The sequence below is a fragment of the Eumetopias jubatus genome, unplaced genomic scaffold, assembly GCF_037043125.1.
Source record: "Eumetopias jubatus isolate StellerSeaLion01/CBP00866 unplaced genomic scaffold, mEumJub1_p1.0 scaffold_3, whole genome shotgun sequence".
Taxonomy (NCBI): domain Eukaryota; kingdom Metazoa; phylum Chordata; class Mammalia; order Carnivora; family Otariidae; genus Eumetopias; species Eumetopias jubatus.
In genome coordinates this window covers 26,736,828-26,750,043 of record NW_028274809.1, presented here as the reverse complement: position 1 = coordinate 26,750,043, position 13,216 = coordinate 26,736,828, and the positions used below count along the sequence as shown (strand labels likewise).

Sequence of the window (13,216 nt, the reverse complement as noted above, 5' to 3'; positions counted from 1 at the left end):
GATTTGTAATATTGATCTTAGTGTTAAACTGATTTCCTTTCTCTGTTTCAGAGAAAACTTGTGCATTCCCTTTGGAAAGTCAGGGGATCCGCTCTCTTCTTCTTCTTGTCTTTGATCTACAAAATAACATTTGTATCCCTGTTAAAATTAGACATGTAGACTATGTTTTAAAAAAATCTTCAGAAGCCACAGACACAGAGAAGAATGATGGCTGTTCTTACCACGTATTGACTGACATTCTGAGATATGCCATGTTTACTTTCTTTGGATTTAGAGATGACCAAAAATTTGGAATCAGTTGGAGAACTCCTCCATTGGACTACATTTATTATGTGCCAAATGTTTGTAGGGATCATGCCCTGATACAGTACAAACTTTCACATTCCTTTATATAAACTCTTAGAAACCAATTAAGATTAAACCTTAAAAGTCCTTCAGGAGAATATCACCATTATTATAGTGTTTTCTTAAATACTGTTTTGTTGGGATTTCTCCTCCTCCCAGCTCTCCATCTCTCTCCCTGTTTGTGTCTCTCTGTTTCTGCTGACACTGCCTCAGAGGTCACAGATTTCTTCTGTTTCTGTCTCTCTCTCTTTCTCTATCTCAAACATGAATACACACATGCACGCACGCACACAGACATTTGCATAACATCAAAATAATGTGAGTATAGAGGAATTCTTCAATTCACCTTCTCTTTATTAGAGAATATCAGTGATAGCCAAATCATGATTTCAAATTCTGGTCAATTTATTAATAAAAATTTGCATTTGACTCTTCAGTAGCAGATGCTGTCAATGTCCTGTGTATATCTCTTTCTCATTTTACCATTATAAGGCATTTTGCCCATCCTCCAATTGCAAATGCCCGCACTTCATTGCTTGAGGGCTTTCCTTAGATGGTTGGAGCCTGGTGGTAGGAAGGAAATACCACAGAATTAATGATCCCTGAAACAGCTCCAACCCAATGACTAGAGAAGGTCAGTGGGTAAATATCTCAACTCCTTTGCCCCATGACTGAGTTATCTTGAGGGTGGATAGTCTACACTGGCTCTCGGAGTTTGCCAGTGGGCTGAAACTCCAGTTGTCCATAGTGCTTGGTAATGCATACTTTATTGGGGTGCCTCACAGTGTGGCTTTCTATTGGTACTTTTTAGAAACCCTTCCAAATAGACTTCTTTCCCTCAAATCTTTGTCTCAGGAAATGCTTCTAGGGAAACCATCAAGGATATCTTCCTATCCGCTTCTATATACAAAAGTTCTAATTATCCTATCAGAATATAGATTCTACAGATAGTCTGAGAAAACCCTAGGAAAGAAGGCTGATGAAAATTTAGTCAGATTAAAAAAAAGCAAAACTGAAAAAGGTGAGAGGAGGACCAACTTAAATTTCACAGAAAATGGATTTATCTTTGTTTTTTTTTGGTCACTCTATACCACAGCTAGTGAAAATAACCTATATTCTCTGGGTGCCTGGTCAGGAATTCTTTAGGCTCTGAAACCTCCTGAAATACGGGAAAGTGTGTTATCTATTTTTTCAGGATCAAAACTTTAATGGTGTTTTTTTTCTCCACTTTATATTGACCATCGGCTTCGTATACATCACACAAAATACAGTGAGCCACCAAGGAATTTGTCACTCTGCATTATTTGTTTGAATCATGTATTATTTTTCCCTCCCCTTTAGGGAGTGGTTAGTTAAGAGAAGGTCTAGACAAAGTTACACTTCGGCAAAGAAAAATGTTATTGACTTGATCATTTTTGCTTTTTTTTCCAGCGAGGAGCTGAAGTGCATTTAGTTCCCTGGAATCATGATTTCACCAAGATGGAGTATGATGGGCTTTTAATTGCTGGAGGACCCGGGAACCCTGCTCTTGCACAACCACTAATCCAGAATGTCAAAAAGGTGCAGTAAACCTGGGGGTAATATGTATCTGAGTGTGAGGTGGAGGGAGTCTGTGCAGCTGAAAAGGCTGTAATCTATGTTAGGGATTGAGATATTCTCTAGTGCTCCTATCTGTGACCTCTGAGGCAGTGTCAGCAGATATTATATGGGAGGAACCAGTGAGGAGAAAGTCCCAGAGGAAAAAGAACCTTTCTTCAGGCAGAATAACTGGGATTGTGTCCTCTAGTTAAGAGAGCTAGAGTCCAATCTCAAAATGTGTCTTTGTATACAATTGTAAAATGACAATTCATGTTTCTCACCATGACCTCAGAAGCTATAACACCTTCGAGTTTCTGAAGAAATATTAAGTTTTGTTTAGTTTGAATATTAAGTACATTTTTTTGAATTCTAATGCTACACATTTGTCAATCATATTCTTATTTATAGTCTAGCTTTTTATTCAATTACTATTCTCTTTACTTTGTGAATTAAGAAAAAAAAGGATGTTTCATTTTTATTCCTCTAGAGGAAGCATCTTTTTTTTTTTTCTTTTTTTGAAACGGTACTTCTGGTTAATAAAAATTCTCCCTCATTTAGGTTTTGGAGAGTGATCGCAAGGAGCCATTGTTTGGAATCAGTACAGGAAATTTAATAACAGGGCTGGCTGCTGGTGCCAAAACCTACAAGATGTCCATGCCCAATAGGTATGACCAACAGGTTTGACCAAGAGGTCAAACTGGCTCTGAAATATGGTTAATAACTAAACACAAAAGCCTTAGGGAACTTACATGCCATTTTCTTCAGAAAAAACAGATAAATGTACTATTACATGGTTCGCAGTTGTCTGACTACCTGATACCACTTTTATTGCATTTTTGAAAGGCAGCCTTCTCTAACAACAATGTTGCTACTGTTTAAGGTTATTTTCCTTCCCTTGGCATAAATCAAGGTTATTATGCTCCATCAAATGATATTCCAAAGGAAACTGTTCTCGTTTCCAAGCTTGATATCAGAGCACTGATAATGTTGTAAGACTCTAGTGTGACTTCAGAACCAGGAAGTCCTCAGATCCTCTCCATTTTGCTTCCTTACCCCACATGAGACCAGTTTATTCAACGTGGTGCTTTCCCCCATGGCCCACCCTCCTCACAAAGTGTAATTCAAAATGATTTAGGACAGAGTAGTCATCTCCTTATCATTTCCCAAAAATTCCTCTGGCTTTAAAATTACTTATCTCCCTTAACATAAATCGCTTGTATTTGTCTCTCTGTTAAGCTCATGAGCAACTCTCTTAACTTTTTGTTATGAGCACAGGTCTCCCTTTTCACTGATTGTAGAAGTTTAATGGAGCCGGTATTTAACATACAGCAAAGCTTCCTGAATTGATTTTTGTTGCTAAAATTATTGGGATTAACAATCTGTGACTTTTCTCCCAGAGTAATTTCCACTAAGCAATTGAAACTTTCACATTTTAATAGGTTTTTCTCATTCACTATTTTACAACGAATGCGTTTATATTCTTCTCTCCACTTTTCCTCTTCCCTATTCTTTTTCTCCTTTTCTCTCCAGAGGGCAGAATCAGCCTGTTTTGAATATCACAAACAGACAGGCTTTCATTACTGCTCAGAATCATGGCTATGCCCTGGACAACACCCTTCCTGCTGGCTGGAAACCACTTTTTGTGAATGTCAACGATCAAACCAACGAGGTAAGTGCTCTCAGTAAACCTGTTCAGTTGGCAATGAGTAATGCAGGGCCTTTCATACTCTGTTATCCAGACACCTTGTTTGTGTGGGTTTTTTGGTGTGTGTGTGTAAGTACTCTTTTTATAGGTTATTTCCCATAGCCCTCTGCTTTTTTTAAAAAGTCATTTTCTGTCTTATTCTCTCATCAGTTGGCTCATTGAGATCCACTCGTTGAGTGGTTAATCAGTGACCGTCTTCCCCATTCATTGCTAGTGGGCGATTGGTGGAGATCTGGTTGGGCCTCCTCTGTGTGGGTCTCTGAGACTCACTTGGCTCTGAAGTAGCCTTTAAGAAGAACTTTGGAGAAGTAATTTAGGAGTTGGGGATAAGAAGAGGATTTGAATTTATTCTGAACAGCCCCTGGGAAGGGGGTGCCCAAAGACTATAGACCAAATCAATTGTTTTTATTGAGGGAACCACATTTGTGTTGAGTCCTTGTTGGCCTATTTTTATTATGACTGTTAGCTGTTAGAATGTCCTTAAGTATTTAATTCAGTTTTTTTGAAATTTGAACTTTATTGTGCACTGAATAATACATAGCGCTGGTTGACAGTCATTGTTACAGAAGGAATTTCTTCCTATTTCTTGTTCTTTCAGGGGATTATGCATGAGAGCAAACCCTTCTTCGGCGTACAGTTCCACCCAGAGGTCAACCCGGGCCCCACAGACACTGAGGTATGTCAGGAAATGAGGCATATTGTACACTTAATTTTTCTTTTTAATCAGAAATGTATTTACATGAAAACTTGAGAAACAAACATCATCAACCCAGATGATCTTGGGTACAGAATATTTTTCAAGAAGAGTGCTTTGATGACACACGTATATTGCATTAAGATTTCCCCCATGAATATCATGGAGGAAATTTCTGTCTTTTTAAAAATTTTTAAAGTGGGAAAGCCCTGAAGAAACCTGACGTGATGTTATTTTTATTTAAGTCGTTATCATTCTAATATATTTAGTTCTGAAATTTACAGTTGTTGTACTATGCAAATGAATTCCCTCTTGCTCTCTTGTTCTCATAACTGAAATGAAATTTTAATCCCCCATCTGTGACTTCACAAAAATCCCTATGGCAACTGGTTGTGTAGCCAGGAAGAGAGAATAAACAGCAGCAGGAGAAGGAAGAAGGACGGGTATGCGGGAGGGGAGAGGGCATGCACGCACATATTAAATGAGTCAGCTGGCTTAAGAAAAGAACCAGAAGCAATGCTTAGAGGAGTTTTGTTTGTAATTTAAATACTTTTATTTTGTGTGTGTGAGCTTTGGTTCAGTGTTCAAGGTCACCTTTTCAAACGAGAGCTTGTGGTGACACAGAAAATTCTGGAAAGTCTGGTGTGACTTCCTCTCCCCCACCCTATGGCCTCCCGGTAGTAATACAGAAAGCTCCTCCCCATCAGCAGATACTCTCAGAAAACAGACCTAGGTAAAATGAGGAGAATCAGAATTTTCCCTCTGTAAACTCTACTTTCTCATCCCTGAATTGCCTTTTCAGATATATATGTTTTGTTCATTTTTTAAAATGTTTTTGGGAAATGATTCTAAATAGCCCAAATCAGTATGATATTATCAACCCATGATGAAATGCATAAAGAAAATTTGGTTACATACATCTGTTGCCTAATGCATGCTGAATACTATTTTTTTTTATTTAAAATTTAAATATTTTGCCCATAGTAATACTTCAGATTAGGAACACTGAAATTAAGACCTGTGGTATTGAGTAGCGCTTAATCATTTTTCTGTCCTGCCAGATAGTTGCAAAATGAGTATCTGTTGAAATTTGTCATGTCTAGTGAAACTATAGAAGTAAATTCATTGGTAAAGTTTAAGAATAAGCTTTGGAGATATTTTTAGAGCTGATAGAAATTTTCAAAATCCAGTTATTTCTAACTTTAGGATGTATAAGTAATAGAGCTTTAATTTCTTTTGTATAACTAGAGTTTTATTTAGAAGAAACCATTTAGAAGAAAATAACTCATAATTAAGGGGATGAAAGCTTGACATTCTCAGAAGGCGTGATCTGAAATCTTCATTGTCTGCTGAAAACTTGCCTTTGATAGGATTTGAAATGAACAATTAGAAATGTTTATTTGATCTAATTCTTACAGTAGTAAATATTTAGTTTTGCCAATTTTGGCAGAAAAGCAAAAAACAAATATTGCATATGAATACTTATCCTAAAAAATTATTTGTTGCTTATTTGAAGTTCAAATTTAACTGGGCATGTGTATTTTATCTAGCAACCTTATGATTTTTGCGACTTATAACTAGTTGGTTCTATTTTTTTCTAGTACCTATTTGATTCTTTTTTCTCACTGATAAAGAAAGGGAAAGGTACCACGATTACATCAGTTCTGCCAAAACCAGCACTAGTTGCAAGTCGAGTTGAGGTCAGTATATGTGGGCTTCTTTCTGGTTTATGTATTTTTGATTTTCTCTATCATGGTAATATTTTTAATGAATGATGTTAACTATTTTAATGTCTGTAAAAGAGGATGGGTAATATTGTAATTACCCATTATTTTAGCATCTAATTATTTGGTCTGTTCTTGCTGGTGTTCATTGGAATTTTCGTGTTTTTGACTTAAAAATCATATCTTTTATAGTTTACTTCTTCTAGAAATTTGTAATAAAATAATTTAATAAAGAATAGGCTTTTAGTTTAGAATTTGACACATTCTATTACTTAATAAACTATGGTCTTATGTATGCTTGAGATACAGTTCAGATTACAGAATCATTATAGACGATAGAACTTTTTTTGTTTCAACTACAAAAATTATTATTCAACATCGTGAATAGAATAATATGATTTTACCTATAAAGTAGTGCTATAGCACAAACTTGAGTCCTTATTTGTGTAAATGTATAGGTTAACGTGATAAGGTTTCTACCCATTTTCTTCATAGTTACTCCACATATATACCCACATCATTATTATATAAAATTTAGAAGAACGTATATGTAGTTTCAAGTATATATATATACATATTGACTCTTTTTATAAATAAAGGAAATTGAATTACATGTTTACATGAAATGATAATTTGAGTTGGAGGATCTGTTTTAAGGATTTCCATGGCAGCCTCTTTTCCTGAGATGGAAAGTTTAGAGGTAATCCACCTACTCAGTGTGGAATCAAACTGTGGGTTCTTGGTAGCATAAGAAGTCATGTGCTTACTGTGTAGTGTTCTTCTCAGAACATCACATTCTTCAGATGCTTTTCTTTTGTTAATGGTGAGAAAAAAGATATAATTTGGGATTCAGCAGTGCCTTTGCATTAGTAGGCATCCAATAAATATTTGTTGAGGCAAACCAGGTTTCCCAAGTCCTTGTCTTTTGCAGTGACCAGGAATATCTTTCTCCTCTGAAGGGTTTGACACTTTTGGCTAAAAAATAAGCAGAATCATTATCTGCTTGAAATTCTATATACGATTTGTAGAATTTTAGTATATTGCCAAGGCATGAGCCTTTTCTTATTGTATTTTATGTAAATATTTTTGGCACAAACTGTAAAGGTGAAAATGTGATTATGAAGGTGCACCCATGTCCCCTTGCCTTCTGTTTTCATTTGTCTGTTATGGAAGACCCAGAGTCTTGCTTTGTCCAGAAGAAAACCATGGAATGTTGAATGTAATACATTTAAATTTTGGGGAGATTCTTACATATATATACACACACACACACACACACACATAGATGCATATATTTACATTTATATTTATGTAGTTATATATAGATATTCATGTATCTTTAAATAAAATGTAGACCTCATCTCGAAATATTTACTTAAGTGAAAAAAAACTTCCTGAACTTTGGAAATTGCTTTGAAATTAGAGATGTTTACATTGTTAGTCTTTTTCCTGATGAATAGCAGACCTGTACCCCTGAGACAAATAATACATTATGTTAATTAATTGAATTTAAATTAAAAAAATTGTGAGTCTTTTTCCTAACATACTTTTCGAAACACTGTACTTTAAATCACCATGTAAACCTAGACAATATAGTTAGACTTCCCGCTCTTGAAATTGCCTTTTTTCCCCATCTTACTCATCAGAGCAATGTCATTTTCTTATTGCTTACAGGTTTCCAAAGTCCTTATCCTAGGATCGGGAGGTCTGTCCATTGGTCAGGCAGGTGAATTTGATTATTCAGGATCACAAGCTGTAAAAGCCATGAAGGTGAGAGATCTTTGTAAGAATTAATATACTCCTTTAATGAGTCTAATTAGTATTTTATAATTTAGATTTATGGCACTACCTCTTTTCAAAGTCACTGTAATTGATTTTATCAACTATTTCTCACACATCTTATATTAAAGAAACTTTGATCACCGGTGAAATTTTTAACTTTCTCAAACTTTTTTGTACACCTGCAAATCAAGAACATAAGAGTGATCTCCAAAATTATCTATGTTACCACCTATTTATACTGAAAACATAAAAAAGCCATGTTTACGATATTACTCATTTCTTTTGAGGCAGTGAGCATTTAAAATATACTTGTCTTTTGTATGAAAGAGGGAATCTGGGGATTCTTGGTGCTCTAAGATGTCATAAATGTTCTAGAGGATGCTTCAGGCATTTCTGTGGTTGAAATGGCAAGATCAAGTTGAGGTAGCAAGGACAACAAATGCCTTTTATCCAGCTTTAGAAGTTGTTACCTGTCACTAGGGGACCCAATTTCCCATCTATGACTTGGATTGGATGACTGACCAGAATGATTTGGCAAATATTCATGTGGAAATGAGGGTTTGATATTCATGTTGGGAAGAACACCCTCCCTGTCCCTTCAAAGCCTCTCAAGATCTCCCCAACCCTTTGTCATAGCAAAGCAAACCTTTAGAAACATTTCACTGTATTTATAAAGTATTTCTATGAAAGAGCTAGCTTGGCTTCTCTTTGCTGTCCTTATTTCCTTGTATAGTCCCCATTTTGGTGCTAATCGGCCATCCAGGGGCAATGAGAGCTCTTCTGTGACCCCGCCTCTGGCTTTGCAGTGTAAAGACATTCACCAGAGACCTGGCTCGGAGGAAGCCACACAGAGCAGGTGGCAGGAGACTAGGACAACAAACACAGAAAAACAATTGGCCAGAATATTTTTTTCTTTTTGTTGTATTCATAAGCTATACCCAAAGATTTTCACCTGACAGATGTCTGTTGAAAAAAAAAATAGAATGCAGTCCCCAATTATGTTACTCTTCTTCCCATTTGTTTTTACTTTTTAATACTCTTCTCCATACACATGGGTACACACACATATGCACATGTGTTTTTCGTGCACATTTTCAAGGAGTACTTTACTTCATTGTATTATGATTCAATTTCTCTTTATATAATTAGAGGATGTCCAGTGGTTTAGATTGGTTAGAACACAGTATGAGTGTGTTCAGGGTTTGTAAATACATTTAAGTAGCATATGGTTTTCTATCCTATTTGGTAGTTTTATAAAGAATTAATATAGTTTCATAGCTTGCATTTTTTTGTGTGCTTTACATCCATTAGGTGAAGTTACATATTTTAACTGAAGAATAGGAATTATTAGCGATAGTATTGTGATGAATTAGGAAGTTAGTAGAAATGAATTTATGGACTAAATATTTATTTATTTATTTATATATTTTTAAAGATTTTATTTGTTTATTTGACAGAGAGAGATAGCGAGAGAGAGAGAGAGAGAGAGAGAGAGAGAGAGAGCGAGCACAAGCTGGGGGAGTGGCAGGCAGAGGGAGAGGGAGAAGCAGACTCCCCACTGAGCAGGGAGCGGGATGCAGGGCTTGATCCCAGGACCCTGGGATCATGACCTGAGCCAAAGGCAGATGCTTAACCAACTGAGCCACCCAGGCACCCCTATGGACTAAATATTTAAAAATAATCAGATGGTGCATGTATTGTAGCCAGAACTATATTAAAAATATATATATATAAAATATAAATATATATATTTTATAAAATGTATAGTTTGAAATAATTTTAAGTTTTAAAATATATGGACATTCATCACAGTCATTTACCTATATAATTTGATTTACAAAAATAGCTATATTCATTGTATAACACATTCAGGAAAATACTTACAAATATACTTAAGTCTTTTGGTGCTATTCTTTAGTAGTGAGACCTTCTGTAACTTCTATTGATGGCGTGTTCTCAGTTTGGACTTAATTATTTAAATTCCAAGCTATATTTTAAATGCATTTGTTTATCTGTATGTGTTCAAAAATTTCTTAATAATACTTTTTAAAAACCAATTTCTTAAAATCTTGAGAGATGACTCATATTGAGGAAAGGGCATAGAACTTGAATCGTAAGACTTGGATTAGAGTCCTAATTTTGCCATTTGATCAGCTAGAATATCTTTGGCAAGTCATTTAACCTTATTGAATGTCAATCTTTTCATCTGTGAAGTAGGAATGTCTCTTGTAGTCTTGGTATAAAAATCAAATAAATTGATAAAAGAGTACATTATAAGTTTTAAGGCACTGTTTGAATTTAAAGTAATATGAAATATTTAATATTTTATTCAGATCCTCCCCCAAGGACATATAGGGCTTTCAAGGATGATTTCTATACTCTCATCTGAATTTTTGTTGATGTTTTAGAAGAGTTCAAAATTGGTGTGGTAATAGGTAAACTAATAAGAGCCATATGGCCATATTTTATAATAATTATTTTGCTGTATCGCCCTCATCCTAGTTTATAAAGCTATTATCCTTCATAGCCTACATGAAGAATTATTTTTGAGGTCTCTCCAGATGTCAGAAAAAGATAGAGCTATGAATACCTTTATACATACGCAGACACACAGACTTTTTTATTTTATTTTTTTGCCATATGGTCATTTTCTTTTACTATAGTATGTATCAAGAGTTGTATGATGCTCTTTGTTAAAACACTATTGCAGGCATGAAAATCTAAAAAGGTGGAATCCAGCAGAAGGCTCTCAGTGCTTCCAGCAAGGGAATACATCATCTTGCATTTTAAATGTGCCCTCCATGTTGGTCTCTGACAAACATTGGAAAGGGAAGCTTCTTTGATGTTGTCTCTGGTTCCATTTTATATTTTACTAATTTTTAAAATATTAATTTAAAATTAATTAATTTAAAATATTTTAGTCTTTTACAGTCAGTAGAGCTATAAAGTTCAGTAGTATTCATAGACCTCTAGTCAAATTCTATAGAAATTAACTCCAGTTTTGCTTGAGACCTCTAGCAAGGAATTCAGGGTGAACCTCATGAGGCAACCAGTTCTTTTTGAATAGTTTTATTTTCAAGCAATTTTTTCCTTCCTCTCACTAAATGTTCCTCTACCCTCCATCCCATTCACCAGCCCTATTACTGATCTCTACAGCCCACAAAATAACCTAAAATTTTTATCACCCAGTACAGACCCTTCATTTGAATATGGTCATTCTTTCCTTTAGACCGTATGTTCAAATTCTCGATCCTTTTGTTTCTTTCAGGAAGAAAATGTCAAAACTGTCCTGATGAACCCAAATATTGCATCAGTGCAAACCAACGAGGTGGGCTTAAAGCAAGCAGATACTGTCTACTTTCTCCCCATCACCCCTCAGTTTGTCACTGAGGTCATCAAGGCGGAACGGCCAGATGGGTTAATTCTAGGCATGGGTGGCCAGACAGCTCTGAACTGTGGTGAGTTCTTTTAAGTTTAATTGCAGAGTTTTGGCCCATGCATTTATGTGTAATATTTTTTGTTTGACTCTATCTAACAATTATGCTCTATGTGTTCATAAAAGCTTTTCTTTAATATGTGAGGAAGCAGTTAGCAAACAGCCACCTGAAAATGTCATATGATAAATATTACTGGTTTATTTCACAAAACAGCTGAGGCACAAAAAGAAACCTTTTACTTTAATGCTCTGGGGTGGCCAAGTGAGATCTCCCTGCTCCATTTCAGCATATTGCTTTTCTCTGTTACCAGTGAGACCCTGAGAAATATTATGAATAAAAAATGAGATTTAACATTGATTAAATGCTTCGTGCTCTTACATGTTGGCCCGGTAGCATTTGGCTTTCACATATATTTTCATGATAACATAGATCAATCTCTCTACCATCCCTTCATGCATCTGCTGAGCCCAATACTCTGTCCTTTTTACAAGCCTTCAAATCTATGGAACTAGATCATGAATGAGAATCTCATGAGCTAGTCAGGGTAAGCAGTTGGCGAAGTAATTTATATGTCACATATAAAAGTCTTAGCCAAGGTCAGATGGCATGTTAAATGGAAACATTATTTTGATGATTTTTAACCCAGATAGATATCCACATCACTGGGATTATTTAAATAAGAGAATCTCATTATAAGATTGGACCTTAGAAGGAACGGGAATATACTAAAATCTAGAGGTTCACTGTATCTTATGATTTTTATTAATGAGGATAATAAAAACCGTTTGGAGAAGGTGGTAATATAAGTAATGTCACTAGCAATGTATTTTGCTAGAATGTCTTCAGAATTTCTCTTTCAAATTTTTCTTTCTTTTTTTCTTTATCTTAAGTACAATTCTATTGTAGACTGTGATGGCTTCTTGGAGTTAATTTTAAGGTTCAAAAAAGTTGTATTTCAGGTATGTGTTTAAAAAGACATAAAAGTTTGAGATTTTAAAGACTGATTATATTTGGTTCTTCTGTAGGAGTGGAACTATTCAAGAGAGGTATACTCAAGGAGTATGGTGTGAAAGTCCTAGGGACCTCAGTTGAATCCATTATGGCCACAGAAGATAGGCAGCTATTCTCAGACAAACTGAATGAAATTAATGAAAAGATTGCTCCAAGCTTTGCAGTGGAATCGGTAAGGAATCTTTGTTCTGGAGAAACAAGGTCATTATTTTGTCTTATGTTATAGGGAGAGTGATTTGTCATGAATAAAAATAATAGTTAAATTATTATATTTGCATGTATTATCTTCCAGAAATGTGTTAGTACCTCAGAGACTTTGTTTATGCTGAAATGTTTGGGATAGGTATTAATATTTTATGAAAAGGGAAGCAAAAGCCCAGAGACAAAGTGGTTTATCAATGGATGAAGTGCCACTGAATATCAAATCTCCTGAATTAAAATAAAGAACCATGTCAACCTACAATGCCAAAGTGATTTTTACTTTCTGGGATCAGTTATGTATCCTGTGTGTGCAAATGACCTGCAAATGGGGAATGATGGGATTGAAATTTTCTTGTTAGAATGGACTAAACATCTAAAAATGAAATCACCTAGTAAAAGCCATTGCATCTAATCAGTGAGATTCATGACTGAGAAACTTGTGGCTTAGATGTTTAGAGAGGAAAGATTATTTCTCCTTTTTGTTAATCATTTTCAACTGTAGCCTGTGCCTATTGATAGGCTATTACAAGGCACCAAGATAAAGTTGGCTTGCTATATATCTGTTTTTGTCCCTGACTTTATTCTTGATTTTAGACATGCAGTCAATGAAGTGGGGGTTCTGGAGGCAGTTTTTGATGCAACTTTCCCATTGCAAAAGTAGGCAAATCCTTAGGGAAAAGGGCAAGTACTGCTGGGACAAGTAAAATGGGCCATGTACGTTTTAGAAAAGAATGCTACC

The 13,216-nt window shown here is 35.3% G+C and overlaps 1 protein-coding gene across 1 annotated transcript in view; it reads left to right on the top strand.

Moving 5' to 3' along the window:
- Positions 1 to 13,216, top strand: part of CPS1 (carbamoyl-phosphate synthase 1) — a 120,730-nt gene that overhangs the window by 33,813 nt on the left and 73,701 nt on the right. Inside the window, exons 8-15 of the mRNA XM_028112173.2 lie at positions 1,777 to 1,905; positions 2,482 to 2,588; positions 3,454 to 3,592; positions 4,227 to 4,304; positions 5,924 to 6,022; positions 7,721 to 7,816; positions 11,097 to 11,286; positions 12,291 to 12,448. Of these exons, the coding sequence (XP_027967974.1) occupies positions 1,777 to 1,905; positions 2,482 to 2,588; positions 3,454 to 3,592; positions 4,227 to 4,304; positions 5,924 to 6,022; positions 7,721 to 7,816; positions 11,097 to 11,286; positions 12,291 to 12,448 (996 nt within the window). The remainder of the gene's footprint in view (positions 1 to 1,776; positions 1,906 to 2,481; positions 2,589 to 3,453; positions 3,593 to 4,226; positions 4,305 to 5,923; positions 6,023 to 7,720; positions 7,817 to 11,096; positions 11,287 to 12,290; positions 12,449 to 13,216) is intronic.